Source organism: Camelina sativa, chromosome 5, assembly GCF_030686135.1.
Source record: "Camelina sativa cultivar CO46 ecotype springtype chromosome 5, ASM3068613v1".
Lineage (NCBI taxonomy): Eukaryota > Viridiplantae > Streptophyta > Magnoliopsida > Brassicales > Brassicaceae > Camelina > Camelina sativa.
This window is the reverse complement of record NC_141884.1, coordinates 38,564,432-38,580,789: the sequence shown is the minus strand read 5'-3', so window position 1 is coordinate 38,580,789 and position 16,358 is coordinate 38,564,432. Positions and strand designations below refer to the sequence as shown.

The following is a 16,358-nucleotide window of genomic DNA, read 5'->3' as shown; positions in this document are numbered from 1 at the left end:
TGAGAGTTTATGTTGCTTTTAATTATAAATAGTAAGGATCACAAAGTTTCTTTTAGTTGCTTTGTGGTTATTTTCAGTTTTGGGAATTCTTGATCACAAATATTTCGGAGTGGATGTAATTATTTGATCGGTTTATTAAAAGATAATTAATAAACTAATTTACAAACATAGTAACCACCATCAACATTATGCACAAAAAAAAAGGGTAGATTGTTTTTCTTATGAAAATTATGTGTTTTTGTAAATATTATTTGTAGACAAAAAATCTTAAATAATTTCAATATTGCTTTTAAGAAACAGTTGAGAACTTTATAACATAAAAACAGAAAAATGAATAATAATGAGAAGGCAGAATATATAAGTCAAATTTCATTTTTGATGTCTCAAAATTCATTACAAATTTTAAGTAAAGTAAAGAAAAAATGAAATGTCAATTCGAAACTAAAATAATTCCAAATGGCTCTTACCAATTTTAATTTTAGACTAAAATAATTCCAAATGGCTTTTATCTCAAAAGATATAACTAAATTAAATATGTTTACATATATAAGTTTAAATTTAATTGCCCGATTTTGATAGTAACAAATTTACTTTTTATAAATTTGAATTTTAGATTAGTGGTTTGTAATTGGATAGTTTCATTTAAATGCATTAAATATTTTGAGTGATTTTAGGGATTAAATATGCTTGTAGTGAGTATTATTATTTTACCCCCGCTGGATAGGATCCAAATCCTTTCAAACCGGATAGCATAGGATCCGCGTATTTTTTATTTAACCCGACTTCAAACAAACCGGGTCACTTTAGGATCCGCGGGTTTTTTAGTTTTTATTTTGACCAAACTACTATTTTCTCTGTTTTTTGTTTGTTCTAACTTGAATGACATTACATTTAATAATAGAGAACTTTGTGACTATATAATGAAAAATATTTCTCTTTTAATTGTATAAATATATTTAGCTAATGTGAGACTCTACATACACTTATCTATATCTTTTAATATATAATCAAATTAAATTTTTTTACATATATAAAATTTTGTTTTTTAATTCTTTTTTATCTATACTAATCGTGATTAATTACTTAAATTTCGTTTAGGAAATATTGCAAAATCTAAACTAAATAATTATTTGTTTTTATCTAATTGTATTAAATTGATTTGTTATTTTCGTAAATATCTCACAATATAAAACCAAATCAAATATGTTTATATATATATATGGAACCAAACTTTAAATAGCTTTCAAAGATATTGAGTAATTATCGGTTCTGTTTATATGGCTGTAGAATTAAATTGTGATTTTCTTATATATCAAACAAATTGATTAAATTCATTTTTTGAACTGTTTGTATACGCATCTATACTAAGGTTCTCATATTTTTAATAGTAAATATATACTAAGGTTTTCATATTTTTTTTCAGTTTTTTCCATATGTATTAAGATGAATTAATTAACATAGTTTTTTTGGTTAAGAAAATTTAAAAATCTAAAATAAAAGATAATATTCAAATATTAAATTAGATTTCTATAAATATCTCAAAATCTAGAACCATTTACGTTATATATACAATTTCAAATTTAATAATTTGCTTTTATAGTAACAACTTTAAATCATTTCCAAAAATATCAGTTAATTTAATTTTATAATTAATTTCGTAATTATTGTTTTCATAAATATTAGATTTTTGAATAACAGATTTTGTTCACCATATATTGTTTTTTAAAATTATATAAGTAATTGGACATGTTTGGCAATATGGATTAACAGGTTTTGTTTACCATATATTGTTTTTTTAATTATATAAGTAATTAGACCTTTTTGGCAACATGGATATATGACATGTTTTTTTTTCCAAAATCTTGTTTTGTACTCCCCAATTAATAGTATATATATTAAATATCACAATGTGAGTAAGAGTTAAAAAAACCTTCTCATATTATATAAGATATAAGATATTCCTACAGTCTAAACTCTTTTATTTGTTAAAATCTCTTAAAATCACCTAATATTATTCTTTTAATTTTTATCACATCACAAACCATTTTTCCTTTAAAAAAACAATCAAAAAATTCCAAATTCGACAAAATCATTAAAAATCTTCAATCCAATAATACACATAGGTCCCGGTTTTCGAAGTTGGTATAAATTGTTGTTTGTTGGTTTCTGTTTCATTCGGTCCCATTGAAGTTTATATAAAATGGTATATTTTTGTAAAACGAAAAAAAACAAGAAAAAAAACCTGACATTATTTTACAGCATTATTTATTCACGTGTTCTTCTTAAATATTTTATTCTTATTATTTTTTGGCACCGCCACACACACCCACACACGAACAATTACCATATATGTTGTGTATTTATTTATATACCAATTAACATGCATGTGTTTCAGATCCAGGTCTATTTACATAATAACCCTATCATGTAAAATTATATATAATCCCTTCATCAAGTCTTCGTTAGCCTCAAATATCATATCACCTTGTTGCTTTCCCAAAAATATTTAAAATGGATCATCTGATCTCTCCTCTTTCTCCATTAACAAATAAGTACATATATAAAATCCCGTTCTTAAAGAGGTTTTTTTTTGTTTGTGTGTGTGCAAAAGTCTCTCTCTCTCTCTATATAACTTCAATAACCATTTATTATCATTGCTTGAAGGTGGTGGTCGGAAGGAACAACAGCTGTCGTGACCGGAGCAAACAAAGGTATAGGTTTTGCGGTGGTGAAAAGGTTACTCGAGCTTGGACTAACTGTTGTATTAACCGCCCGAAACACCGTAAACGGAAGCCAAGCCACCGATTCCCTCCGTCGCATTGGCTTTCAAAACGTTCATTTTTGCTCCCTCGACATCTCCGATCCTTCTTCCATCGCCGCCTTCGTCTCCTGGTTCCGTCGCAACTTGGGAGTACTCGACATTCTGGTAATTATTTATAAATAATTGATTATCTAAAATGCATACGCAACTACTATACAATTAGTCCACAACTACTATATAAAATATGACCGAACTCCAATGAACCGTAGAAATTTTGATTACCTTCTTAATTGTTTTGTGTTAAAAAAGAATATTTTAGATTGACAAAGTTAAAACTTACAACTTTATCTTTCACAGGGTATTTAATTTATTATTATTCGAAACTTTTTTACTGATGGAAATATTACACGGCGTCGGCTTGGTCAGGTGAACAATGCGGGGGTTTCATTTAACGCGGTCGGAGAGAATTCAATCAAACAGCCAGAGACCATTATCAACACCAATTTCTACGGTGCCAAACTTTTAACGGAGGCTCTTTTGCCCTTATTCCGCCGTTCGGAATCCGTTAGCCGCATCCTTAACATCAGTTCAAGGCTTGGCACATTAAACGTACTATATGTCTATATCATCTAAGATTCAGAACGAGGCGCTTTTGCCCACTAAAACTTTATGTATATAAACTGAATATTGCTCTCGTTTACAAATGAGTCTATTTGTCTCATTTCGATATGTTTTTTGGTATATACAGAAACTGAGAAGTCCTAGTCTAAGACGAACACTAGAAAGTGAAGACCTTACCGACGAACAAATCGATGCTACTGTGACCCAATTTCTAGAGGATGTGATGAACGGGACGTGGGAAAAGCAAGGATGGCCGGAGAATTGGCCAGGTTACGCCATATCAAAGATGGCCTTAAACGCTTACTCTAGGGTCACTACACGAAAACACGGCGTTTGGGACTACTTTTTGTGACTGAATTTATAGTCGCAAACTTTTGTGACTACTTTGTGACACTTTTGCCACGGACTAACGATGACGAATACAATGGACGTAAAACAGTCGCAAATTTACGGCGATTAACTGTAGTCGCTAACTCGTTGCTATTATGCGACTACTTTGGGACATTTTATCGAGAAAAAATAGAGCGTCGCAAAATAATCGCAATTTATGACAAACTATAAACTGAAGATTAAGTCAGTAAAGTTAGTCGCAAAGCTGTCTTTAAATCACGACGTATTTGCCACTTTTGTTTTGCTTTTAATTTTATTGTCACAAATCAGTCGGTGACTATGTCGGTAAAAAACGTGGTAAATGTGGTAGTGTGGATTTGTACTGAACTTTTGTGACCCTTTTTTGAGTCTCTATTACGTGGTAAAACAGTGACAAATGCGTCGTTATTTGCGACACATCCGTTCGTTGTTGCAAAAGAGTCGCAAAGCAGTCACTTATTGATGTCGGCAAAAAACGTGATAAATGTTTCAGTTTGCGTTTGTATTGAGCTGTTTCGAGCTTTAATTTGTCTCAATTATGTAGTTTTTAGTTACAAAGGAGTCCTTATTTGCGACTGTTTTTACTGGAGTCGCAAAGTAGTCGCAAAATTTATACTATATATAACGCATCACTCTCACCATTCCATTCATATCACTCTCATTCATTTCTAAGTAGAGAGACGGAATAAAAAAAAAGTAGTGAAAAAAAGATTTTTTTTTTTTTTTTAGAAGAGAAGAAAAAAAAAGAGAGAAAGAAGATTTGTTTTTTTAGAAGAAAAGAAAAAAAAAAGCTATGTGGAATTCATCTCGAGAGTGGATGTATAATCGGATCGATGGAAGAACAAATAATATCTCTAAAGAATTTTTGGCGGGAGTTGAGCAGTTCATGAATTTCGCAAACAGCCAGCCTATGGCACAAAACAGTGGAGGTAGGTTTTACTGTCCTTGCGTAAAATGTCAGAACGATGTTATTTTGCATGGTACGACAATATCTAATCATTTGCATAGTAAAGGATTTATGCCAAATTATTATGTATGGTCTGAACATGGTGAAGATTATGACGTGCTAGGGGTAGGAACTAGTAGTCATTATCCTAATACAAATTATACTAGTACTAGTAGTCAGCATGGTAGTCAACCTGGTAGTCAGCCAATAGGATTTGAGGGAAATGTATATGCTGAGATGGTGAATGATGCATTTCATGGTACCACGCCTTTTAATGAGTATCATGAGTATGAAAGTGGATATGATCATGGATATGATCATATCCATGAAGAACCCATTGAAGAGGCGAAACGGTTCTATGACATGTTAGATGCTGCAAATAGTCCACTTTATGATGGATGTCATGAAGGTCATTCGCAACTATCATTGGCGTCTAGGTTCATAAACATCAAGGTTGATAATAATTTGTCTGAGGCATGCATGGACGATTGGGCTGAATTGTTTACGGAGGTTTTACCAGAGGGTAATCAAGCTACTGGTTCATACTACGAGACAGAGAATTTAGTTCGAAAGATAGGATTGCCATACCATACAATTGATGTATGTATAGAGAATTGTATGATATTTTGGAAAGAAGATGGGAATTTGGAGCATTGCAAGTTCTGTGGGAAGCCAAGGTACAAAAGTAGTGGGGGTAGAACTAGAATACCCTTCAGTCGTATGTGGTATCTACCTATTGCAGATAGATTGAAGAGGATGTACCAATCAGAGAAGACCGCATCATCAATGAGATGGCATGCTGAGCATGATTCAGAAGATGGAGTAATGTGTCATCCATCTGATGCGCCTGAATGGAAGAATTTCCAACATTTACATCCCACATTTGCGCAAAAGCCACGAAACGTTTACCTTGGGTTATGTACAGATGGTTGTAATCCATTTGGGGTCTCCAAAAATCATACTTTGTGGCCTGTGATCTTAACTCCATACAACCTACCTCCGGATATGTGCATGAACAGCGAGTATTTATTTCTTACGATTCTGAACTCCGGACCAAACCACCCACGAGCCAGCTTTGATGTTTTCCTCCAACCATTAATCGATGAGTTAAAGGAGTTATGGTATAATGGGGTTGAGGCTTATAATATCTCACTAAATCAAAATTTCAACATGAAAGTTGTTCTTATGTGGACAATAAGCGATTTTCCAGCATACGGTATGTTGTCGGGATGGACGACACATGGAAGATTAGCATGTCCAATTTGTATGGATGACACTGGTGCTTTTCAATTACCAGCTGGGAGGAAAACATGTTGGTTTGACTGTCATAGGAGATTTCTTCCTACAAGTCATCCGATGCGGAAGAATAAAAAGGACTTTCTGAAGGGAAAAGATTCATTGAATGACGAGCCACCAGCATCTCTGAGTAGTCAAGCTATCTATGAGCGTATAAGGAAAGCCAAAGCACCTAAAACATCTATTTGCGGTGGGAATGGTCACGAAAAGAAAGTTAAAGGCTACGGAAGATGGCATAATTGGCATAAAGAAAGCATATTATGGCAGTTACCGTACTGGGTCGATCTGAATTTAAGGCACAACCTGGATTTGATGCACGTCGAGAAAAATGTCTTTGATAACTTGATGTACACCACTATGAATGTAAAAGATAGATCGAAAGACAACGTGCAGTCAAGATTGGATATTGCAAGATTTTGTTCCCGGCAAGATTTACATCTAGATGCTCAAGGGAGAGCCCCATTCCCTATTTGGAGATTGAAAACCAAAGCGAAAGAGGCTTTATTAAAATGGGTAAAAGAAGATGTTAGATTCCCAGACGGATATGTCGCAGATTTAGCTAGCTGTGCTGACATGAAAAATGGAAAGTTTTCGGGAATGAAGAGTCATGACTGCCATGTGTTTATGGAACGATTGCTTCCGTTCATATTTGCAGAGCTTTTACCGCGTAATGTCCACCTGGCGATTTCAGGTATATAAATTAAACATTTAATTTGGTTTAGTTGTTGATATTATATTTATATGTAACAACATAACATGTTATAACTTTGTAGGGATTGGAGCATTTTTCCGCGACCTATGTAGTAGAACATTGGAGCAATCCCGCCTCGAAATTCTGAAGGATAATATTGTCATGATCTTGTGTAATTTGGAGAAAATCTTCCCTCCTTCATTCTTTGATGTAATGGAGCACCTCCCTATTCACCTACCTTATGAAGCACAACTTGGTGGTCCTGTGCAATATAGGTGGATGTATCCTTTCGAAAGGTTTTTTTAACGTTTAAAAGGGAAAGCGAAGAACAAAAGATATCCAGTTGGCTCAATAGTTCAATCCTACTTGAATGATGAGATATCTTATTTCTCAGAACACTATTTCGCTTCACACATTTCTACAACAAGGAGAAGAAGGTAAAACTTCAAATATGATTATTGAATTTTTCTATCAACTTCTAAAATTGTGAAAAGGTTTTACAAAATAAACTTTAACAGGTTAATTCGGCATGAAGAAGGTGAAGTACCTGTATATCCTATACAAGTACCAGATATATTCACTCAAGTTGGTCGTCCAGGCGGAAAAAGTAGTGAATTTTGGTTAACTGAAAAAGATTATAAATGTGCACACGCATATGTTCTGCGCAATTGTGATTATTTCCAGCAACATGAGAGGTATTTTTGATTTACCAAGTATATTTATAACCATATGTTCTTAGGTAAACTTTAAAATATTTACTTTTTGTTGATAAAATACAGATTGTTGGAGGCGCAAATTCGATATGAATATCCAAAACTATCTGATGAAGATGTTAGGTCGAAAAGAGAAGAAGATTTCCATGAATGGATTAAGCAATATGTATGTTTTACTATCCACCAATTAATTATATCAACATGATAAATATTGTGATCTAAAATTTTGTATATATATTTGGCACAGGTGCGTGGTGGTTTTGAAAGTTTTCCTCCATGGGTCCATGAAATCGTGGACGGTCCTGAAAATAAAGTTAAGTCTTGGCCTATATATTTTACAAGAGGTTATCTGTTTCACACAAAAGCTCACGGTCTCACTAAAAAAACAATGAATTATGAGGTATGTGTCCGAGGACAAACTTATTCCAATTCATCTGGCGAGGACGATTTTTACGGGACCATTGAAAATATCATAGAGCTTACCTATCCAGGATTTTTGAATTTACGGGTCACACTTTTCTATTGTGAATGGTATGACTCTACAATTGACAAAGGCACTCGAATACGCGATGGAGGCATTGTTGACGTGTTGTCATCAAGGAGATACCGACATTATGAACCGTTTATATTAGGTAATGTTCTATTTTAAATATATATTTATAGATATATATATACATCTAATTGAGAACCATTTTTTATGTGTAGGTTCTCAAGCTGATCAAGTTTGTTATCTTTCATATCCTCACACTAAACGACCTCGAAAACTTTGGCTCAACGTTCTGAAAGTTAATCCAAGGCATGCTGTACAAGGGAACTTAAAACAAAAGGAGGTTGTTATATTGCAGCAAACAGTTGATGATGGAATGACAGATTCAATAGAGGAGATCATAGTTGACAGTTTCGTAGATGGTAATCAGCCTAATGAAGAACTTGATTTTGAGATCAACGATGCTGAACAAGAAGACGAATTTCGTGGCAACTACTCGTCGTCGTCTTCGTCTTCAGATGAGGATGAAGATCAAGAAGATGAAAATGAGGAATATGAATAATTTTCATGTTTATTATTTGTGTATTTGTAATTTTATTGAAATCGCAAACACTAGTGTTATTATAATTTTATTGAAATTTCGATGATGTTTTCTCTCTAATTTTATCAATATTTTATAGTCAGAAAAACGTCATAAATTGAGACTATAGTGCGACTGTTATGTTTTGTCTAATATTTTTTTGGTTAAAAAATCTTAACACAAAATTAGACTAATATTTTATTGTCACAAAGACGTCACAAATTGAGACTATATTGTGACTGAACTTATATTTTGCGACTGTTTTGTCACTAAAGTGATTGTGCATCTGTTTCTGTCAGTCGCAATAGAGTCTTAAAGTACAACGGTTTAGCGAGTATCTTACATTAATTTTAGAATTTTACAAATTTGAGTACAAAAAATGTCAACTTATACATTTCTACTTATATGTGACATCTAATATTTACTAAATTTCTATAATCACATAAATAAAACACCAAATTAGACAATTATGTTTATATCCTCCAACACATGTATTAGGGTTACATGTGTTTAATTAAGTTAGAGTAGTGAAGGTTGTATATATTTACAAAAACATATAAAAATTATTATGTTTGATATTTTATCAAAACTAAACTCTTAAATGAGAGTATACATGATCAAAGGGTCATGTCTAATATGTTTTTGGTTATAAAATCTTAACACAAAATTAGACTAATATTTTATTGTCACAAAGACGTCACAAATTGAGACTATATTGTGACTGAACTTATATTTTGCGACTGTTTTGTCACTAAAGTGATTGTGCATCTGTTTCTGTCAGTCGCAATAGAGTCTTAAAGTACAACGGTTTAGCGAGTATCTTACATTAATTTTAGAATTTTACAAATTTGAGTACAAAAAATGTCAACTTATACATTTCTACTTATATGTGACATCTAATATTTACTAAATTTCTATAATCACATAAATAAAACACCAAATTAGACAATTATGTTTATATCCTCCAACACATGTATTAGGGTTACATGTGTTTAATTAAGTTAGAGTAGTGAAGGTTGTATATATTTACAAAAACATATAAAAATTATTATGTTTGATATTTTATCAAAACTAAACTCTTAAATGAGAGTATACATGATCAAAGGGTCATGTCTAATATGTTTTTGGTTATAAAATCTTAACACAAAATTATACTAATATTTTATTGTCACAAAGACGTCACAAATTGAGACTATATTGTGACTGAACTTATATTTTGCGACTGTTTTGTCACTAAAGTGATTGTGCATCTGTTTCTGTCAGTCGCAATAGAGTCTTAAAGTACAACGGTTTAGCGAGTATCTTACATTAATTTTAGAATTTTACAAATTTGAGTACAAAAAATATCAACTTATACATTTCTACTTATATGTGACATCTAATATTTACTAAATTTCTATAATCACATAAATAAAACACCAAATTAGACAATTATGTTTATATCCTCCAACACATGTATTAGAATTACATGTGTTTAATTAAGTTAAAGTAGTGAAGGTTGTATATATTTACAAAAACATATAAAAATTATTATGTTTGATATTTTATCAAAACTAAACTCTTAAATGAGAGTATACATGATCAAAGGGTCATGTCTAATATGTTTTTGGTTATAAAATCTTAACACAAAATTATACTAATATTTTATTGTCACAAAGACGTCACAAATTGAGACTATATTGTGACTGAACTTATATTTTGCGACTGTTTTGTCACTATTTAGATTGTGCATGTCAACAAATTGAGACGTGTAGGTGTCTGGGTTTATAATTTGCGACTGTTCTGCCACTAAGTATAGTTTTTGTTTAATGTTTACGACAGTCACAAAGTAGTCTTAAAGTACCACTACTTTCTTACGGATTAAAATTTCCCCAAATTTTAGTGAAAATTATTAGCGGTAATTATTCCCCCGAGTTTAATTATTCCCCCCCCCATCAAATTGAACACTCTTAGTAACACTCTTAGTAAATATCGAAACCCTCATAATTTCCCGAAACCCTCTTTTTTCTTTTCTCTCTGTCTTTTCGTTTTCTAATCTACTGAAATTCCGACTTCTTCTCCGACTTCTTCTCCGACTTCTGTTCCGATGAAATCCGGCGGTGGTGGTCGTGGATCTGGCGGTGGTGGTCGTAGATCTGGCGGTGGTGGTCATGGATCTGGCGGCGTTGCGAGACGAAGTAGAGATGTCGCTTCGTCGTCTCACTCCTCTAACCCTTCCTCTCACAACGAAAATTCTTCACACTCCCAACAATCTCAACCGTCGCTTCCATCTCGGTATACGCAAGCATCATTTCCCCAGTATCCTCGAGAAGCTTCTCCTCAGCCACAACAACCAGGCTTTCAACAACAGCTCCACTCCCAGATGCAGCAGCCACCACCACCGCATGCTCATGTTCCGGTGTATCAACAGGTGGCTCCTCAGAATCCGGGATACAACCAGCCGCTTCACAATGGTGGATATCAACCACCGCTTCACCATCCGGCTTATCCACCGCCGCTTCAGGATCTGGGGTTTCTGCCGCCGAATCCTCAGAATCCGGTGTATCAACCGCTGGCTCCTCCGAATCAAGGATTCCAACCGCCGCCGCCTCCGAATCAGGACGGTCAAGAGCATCCACCACCGGCTCAGAATCAAGACTTCCAACAGCAACTGGATGAGTTGCTTGCACTTCCTGGTCGACACCATCTCCCGATATTGAGTCCGCATCCCATCCCCGACACTCAAAGCATATGGTAAAATATTTTTTTCTTTTATTTTATCATTTGATTATTATTTTGATAAATAAGTAAAATATTTATCATTTGATTATCATTTTATCATTTGGTAAAATATTTTTTTCTTTTATTTTATAATTTGATTATCGCATTGCTCCCATTTGAATAACGCTTTGTGTGTTGTGTTATCGTTTAGATAAAATAAGTAGATTATTGTTTGGTTCAGTTTCTTATTGTTTTCAAAGTTTGGTTCGTTTTCTTAGTTGTTTTCAAAGTTTCTAAATTGTTTTCAAAGTTTGTTGTGTTGTGTTGTATTGTGTTGTGAAGTTTAGTTCAATTTCCATTAGATTATTGTGTTGTGATCCATTCGCTTATGTTTGATGGCTTATATTTTATAACTTAACACTCTCATATTTATGTAACAGGTTTGGACGAGACAAAGGAAAGCTATCTCGTGTTATTTCTGGGATTTTAAGGAGAAAGTTCGATGGTCCATACTTCAGCTGGAAGGTTACGCCATTACACATACGGGAGAGATATTTTAGATCCTTTACGGTAATGAGTTTCTTTTTAGACACAGTTTCTTTTTTTACTAAACTAAGTCAATGAGTTTGTCTTTTGTTTACTTACTTGACACTTACTTTACATTGTTGTACTGTGTAGAGGAAATACAATTGGGATGTTGCGATTACTGAGCTTGTGAGAGAAGGATTTGTGAAGATAGCGAAAAACAGAATGAAAGGAATTGTAAGTCAAGCAAAGACGTATGATGAGCCACCGATTTGGATCAATCCTACACTTTGGAAACAAATGTGGGAGCATTGGGACACACCTGAAGCTAAGGAGAAGAGCTCTAATGCATCCCAAGCCCGTAATTCTGATCGTGACGGTCTTGGAATCCACAAACATCTATCCAGCCAGAAATCTTACTTGCGAATTCAACAAGAGTTGGTAAATGCTCTAAACTAACTCTAATTATTTCATTTAAATATTTCAGTATCCACAATTAACATTTTTCTATCCATTGTAGGAAGAAAAGTTGGGACGTCCTGTCTCGCTTGGAGAGGTGTTTGTCGCAACACATACAAAGGCAGATGGAAGTTTTTATTCAGAAGGCCAAACAAGTTGTGGAGACATATGAGAAGAACATAGAGGAGGTAATGTCTCAAATGGAGTCTGATGTTACAGACCACTCCTCGCCAGATTCTCCTCATGCAACCCTCCTCCCCATTCAAGAAAAAGATGACATTTTCTTAAAGGTAATTTCCAGTACAATTGTCTTTGTTGTGCCTATCATAATTGTCTTATTTTGCTAAGCTAAGTATCTGATTTTGATTGATGCTTAAGAATCCTTGATATTGATATACTTTTGATTGATGCTTGAGAATACTCGATGTTGATTATCTGGGTTTGTGTGATATTTCTATCTGGGTTTGTGTGATATTTCTGTTTGTTATGTTTGTTTTGTGAATGATCATCTCTTCTTTTGTCTTAGTGTACTGTAACGAATGCCAAGGGAACCCCCTTTGGACTTGGAAGTCTCTCGGAGATAATCACCAAAGGGAAAAGAAAGGCTACTTATCCAAGCTCTAGTCCAGATTCGCTGTTAGAGATTCAAGAACAACTCCAGGTTGCTCGTCGTAAGCTCGCTGATCAAGATGAAGAAAATGCTCGACGTGCCAGAGAAGATGCTAGACGTGATGAGGAGCAACGTGACGCTCAAAACCGCATTGCAACCTTGGAGATGCTCGTATCCTACTTGAAGACTAGTGATCCGGGGGTTGCAGAATTCTTGTCTACTCAACCACCAGCCAATGCGCCATTAACCACAGCAGCACCAGCAACCAACATCACTCCAGCCACTGCGACCAATGTCAACCAACCTGCAACAACCACTTCAGGAGCTAGTTCACCATCTACTTCACCTGCGACTGCACCAACCACTTCACCTTTGTCAGTATCATCCTCTCATGCTTAACAAACTAATTCTATCTCTTTTAAGCCTCTATAACTATTTTTTGGATTGTGTAGTAGTGTTTCTAGATCCTTAGCCTAAAACTATTTTCTGTATATGATCGTTGAATGATTTGTATGTTTTTTGTTAAGATCATTCAAATCAGGATTTTAATTTAAATTCAGGTTTTTTTTTTCAAAATTTATTGTATACTGTCCCAAATTACTAGGTATATTTTCACTGATTTGCGACCATTTATAATTTAAATAAACACAAACAAAGTACCAAATTTGTTGTGTATATGTCAAGATTTTGGGACTAAAAAAACTTAGTCTTCAGTCCGTCACAAACAATTCTGACTCCTTTGCGACTATCTTGTGACTAAACAGCGACTATTTTAGGACCAAAATTCAGATTTTTAAAGTTTACTGTGGTATTAAGTCAGTCTTCCAAACGTAGCTAATTTGTGACTACCATGTCGTCTGAAAGAAGTCGTCTATTACGACTGCCAAAGCGAGTCACTATACTGTCGTTAATTACGACGGTATATTCCGGTCTGTCCGTAGTCGCCAATTACGACTGCGCCAGTGAGTCACTATAGAGTCGTTCATTACGACGGTACGTTTCGGTCTGTCCGTAGTCGCTAATTAACGACCATAACCCTTGTCTCCAATGCGTCGCAAATAAGGGACTGGTTTGCGACCAAAACAATTTGCGACCAAATATTTGCGACCAAATATAACAGTCCTTCAATAGTTGCACATACCGACTTAGCGACTGATTTGAGACGATTCCAGTAGTCCCAAACGCCGTGTTTTCGTGTAGTGGGTTTTGGCTCGACGTTACGACGGAAAAAGACTAAGTGTGAATTGTTTTTGCCCTGGTTTCACTCGTACGTCTATGACCGGTGGTCAGGGGACTCACACGGCAGATGAGGCTGCTGCCATTGTAGCCAAGTTGGTGTTGCTTCCTCCTGAGAAGCTGTCTTCCGGCAAGTTCTATATTTGCTTAGAGGAGCCTAAGAAAATTATTTCCAAGCTGTGACTCTCTTCTATTATAGCTTTCTTCACCTGCACGCTCGTAATTATTAGATTACCATTGGTTAATGTCAATTGCGATATATGCATAATTGTAACAATAAGTAAATTAATGTTAAGAGACTACTACAATCAGGAATGTTTAACGGTCCTGTTTATTTTTATTTTTATCATAAATAAGCTAAAATCTAAAAATAAGCACAAGTACCACGTTTTTTTTGAGCTGGCCTTGACTACAATCGGGCCCGACTCATACCTAGAGTGAGAGAGGCGGCGGCCATGGGACAAATTTTTTTTCAATAAACCTTAAGCAAATGGTGTCCAAAAAAATGGAAACAAAAAATTTATGTTGAGAAGAGTCTAAAAAAAATTATATGCCTAGGGACCAAAAAATTGTTGAGACGGGGCTGACTACAATGGCTGTATATCAATTAGTTGAACATTCCAATTTATACCGAACGAATCATGTTTGGAACCTTTTCACAGTACCAAAAGTAATTGATTCGGCTTGATCGAAATTTTTACGTCCAATTTAAAATTGATAGAGTGGAAGTGTAGAACTACAGTAGTATTATTATAGATAGACTTTTTAACAGTTTTTTTTTTTTTTTCACTGAAATATTATATTGATATTGATATATTGGACCTTAACTTACAAAATGGATCGAAGGCAATCAACCCAGCAAACCAAAGCTAAATCATACAGAGATTCTAGCTATGTCCTCCACAAAAATACAGTGTAACCAAGAGGGGTAACCGGTTGCTACATACGATTGGCGACGATCCTCTCTTGTTACGCTCTTAGCTATAAGGTGAGCCGCAAGATTCGAATTTCTGTCCTCCAAAAACAGTTTCCAATCCAAAAAATTTTCCAAACCTGCACCAATCCAAAGGGACTGTAACTTGAAAGAAGGCCAGGCTCGAGGCCTAAGAACCCCTTCTATCAGCTCTTTATCCTCTGACGCAAAGATGATCTTATTGAAATTGTGACTTTTCATGCTTTCAATAGACCATAACCAACCATGAAAACTTGGCATCAATATTACTAACCACCGATGCAAAAGACTTTCTGCTGTGGAGTAAAGCAGTTCTTTTTTAACAGTTTAATAGTATTGCTTTCGAGTTTCGAGTTTCAAATAATAATTTCAGAGCAATTACTTTGTGGACTTGAGCCCATTTTGAATCAAATGTAGGGCCTTTAGCCCATTAATTTCAATTTCGTCGGTTTGATAAAACAATGAAATTAGGGTTTCTACATCTTCTTCTGCAGCCGCTTCTTTTTCTTCTATATAAATCAGTAAAGTCGATAACTTTCAGAATCATCTCTTAGTTCGATTCATATAGCCATAGTTCATCTCTTCTTCATCTTCTAGGGTTCTTTTAGCTGTCTCTCTCGCTGCGTTTCTAGGGTATTAGTTGTTGCGTTTCCAAGTTTTGTTTTGTTTTCAAAAATAATCGAATTGTTAGCTTAAGGAAAGCCAATTAGCAGAGCAATGACGTCAAATAAAAAATGGCGTAAGTTGCCTTGAAGGTTGGCAATAACAAATAGCGATTCTCCGTGCCTATCAAGTTTTCTCAATGTTGATTGTGGCCTCGAACAAGTCGCTACATCCACTCTCTAATCCAAATCGTTGTTTTGTTTTCTTGATTTCTTCTTAGGTTTTCAAGATTTGCATCTTTTAAGGTTTCTTAGAGGTTTTGGTAACAGTAATGCTAATGCAATGTTATATTTACGATATTACTGATAATTACTGTGATTCCTGGTTGGACTGTAGAAGCAATAATGATGGGGACAACTTTGTTTGATATTGATGGTAACTGTTGTGTTGAAGGATTGCATAACCAACCATTCAGTTAAAATTGCCTATTTCAGAAGCTTACCTGATTTAGAAATGCTGCTTATAGAGATGAGTTTGAATGATACAAGAAGATCATTATATCCAAGAAACATACGATTGGCTTTGTGTTGCTGCATCAATTAGTTGTTGTTCAAAAATAATCGAGAATTTGTAGCTTAAGGAAAGCCAATTAGCAGAGCAATGACGTCAAATTATAAATGGCGTAAGTTGCCTTGAAGGTTGGCAATAACAAATAGCGATTCTCCGTGCCTATCAAGTTTAATCAATGTTGATCGTGGCCTCGAACAAGTCGCTATATCCCACTCTTAAATCCAAATCGTTGTTTTGTG

The 16,358-nt window shown here is 34.5% G+C and overlaps 3 protein-coding genes, 2 non-coding genes and 1 pseudogene across 7 annotated transcripts; all 6 read left to right on the top strand.

Moving 5' to 3' along the window:
* The first annotated feature begins 2,394 nt into the window (after nucleotides 1-2,394).
* LOC104788224 (short-chain dehydrogenase/reductase 2-like) lies at nucleotides 2,395-14,302 on the top strand. Of its 3 annotated transcripts, none has more exons than XM_087451393.1 (5): nucleotides 2,395-2,552; nucleotides 2,665-2,926; nucleotides 3,188-3,370; nucleotides 3,510-3,692; nucleotides 13,959-14,302. In XM_087451393.1, the coding sequence occupies exons 1-5, from the start codon at nucleotides 2,512-2,514 to the stop codon at nucleotides 14,175-14,177; spliced, it is 888 nt and encodes a 295-aa protein (XP_087307519.1). In that variant the 5' UTR covers nucleotides 2,395-2,511; the 3' UTR covers nucleotides 14,178-14,302. The 3 variants fall into 3 exon arrangements, with proteins under 3 accessions (XP_087307519.1, XP_010512245.2, XP_087307518.1); XM_087451392.1 differs by having other exon boundaries at nucleotides 2,399-2,582; XM_010513943.3 differs by lacking the exon at nucleotides 13,959-14,302 and having other exon boundaries at nucleotides 2,396-2,552; nucleotides 3,510-4,173.
* On the top strand, nucleotides 4,494-7,373 carry LOC147944907 (uncharacterized; annotated as a pseudogene).
* LOC147944906 (uncharacterized) lies at nucleotides 10,551-11,874 on the top strand. The gene is made up of 3 exons (XM_087452067.1): nucleotides 10,551-11,197; nucleotides 11,605-11,734; nucleotides 11,845-11,874. The coding sequence occupies exons 1-3, from the start codon at nucleotides 10,551-10,553 to the stop codon at nucleotides 11,872-11,874; spliced, it is 807 nt and encodes a 268-aa protein (XP_087308193.1).
* LOC147944905 (uncharacterized) lies at nucleotides 11,724-13,157 on the top strand. The gene is made up of 3 exons (XM_087452066.1): nucleotides 11,724-12,130; nucleotides 12,210-12,438; nucleotides 12,675-13,157. The coding sequence occupies exons 1-3, from the start codon at nucleotides 11,946-11,948 to the stop codon at nucleotides 13,155-13,157; spliced, it is 897 nt and encodes a 298-aa protein (XP_087308192.1). The 5' UTR covers nucleotides 11,724-11,945.
* Nucleotides 14,303-15,658: 1,356 nt separating the features above from the next.
* LOC147944904 (small nucleolar RNA snoR86) lies at nucleotides 15,659-15,782 on the top strand. Its single transcript, XR_015558593.1, has one exon. It is a non-coding gene; the product is annotated as a small nucleolar RNA snoR86 (small nucleolar RNA).
* A 422-nt stretch (nucleotides 15,783-16,204) lies between these two features.
* On the top strand, nucleotides 16,205-16,328 carry LOC147944903 (small nucleolar RNA snoR86). The gene has a single exon (XR_015558704.1). It is a non-coding gene; the product is annotated as a small nucleolar RNA snoR86 (small nucleolar RNA).
* The last annotated feature ends 30 nt before the right edge of the window (nucleotides 16,329-16,358 follow it).

Excerpts from the sequence above, each read along its gene's own strand:
- LOC104788224 (XM_087451392.1), top strand. The coding sequence starts at position 2,512 with ATGGATCATCTGATCTCTCCTCTTTCTCCATTAACAAATAAGTACATA. Across the intron at positions 2,583-2,664 it reads AAAATCCCGTTCTTAAAGAG|GTGGTGGTCGGAAGGAACAA; the intron begins GTTTTTTTTTGT and ends CATTGCTTGAAG. Across the intron at positions 3,693-13,958 it reads CCTTAAACGCTTACTCTAGG|TGGGTTTTGGCTCGACGTTA; the intron begins GTCACTACACGA and ends GTTTTCGTGTAG.
- LOC147944906 (XM_087452067.1), top strand. The coding sequence starts at position 10,551 with ATGAAATCCGGCGGTGGTGGTCGTGGATCTGGCGGTGGTGGTCGTAGA. Across the intron at positions 11,198-11,604 it reads CCCGACACTCAAAGCATATG|GTTTGGACGAGACAAAGGAA; the intron begins GTAAAATATTTT and ends TTTATGTAACAG. Across the intron at positions 11,735-11,844 it reads GATATTTTAGATCCTTTACG|GAAATACAATTGGGATGTTG; the intron begins GTAATGAGTTTC and ends TACTGTGTAGAG.
- LOC147944905 (XM_087452066.1), top strand. The coding sequence starts at position 11,946 with ATGATGAGCCACCGATTTGGATCAATCCTACACTTTGGAAACAAATGT. Across the intron at positions 12,131-12,209 it reads TGCGAATTCAACAAGAGTTG|GAAGAAAAGTTGGGACGTCC; the intron begins GTAAATGCTCTA and ends TATCCATTGTAG. Across the intron at positions 12,439-12,674 it reads AAGATGACATTTTCTTAAAG|TGTACTGTAACGAATGCCAA; the intron begins GTAATTTCCAGT and ends CTTTTGTCTTAG.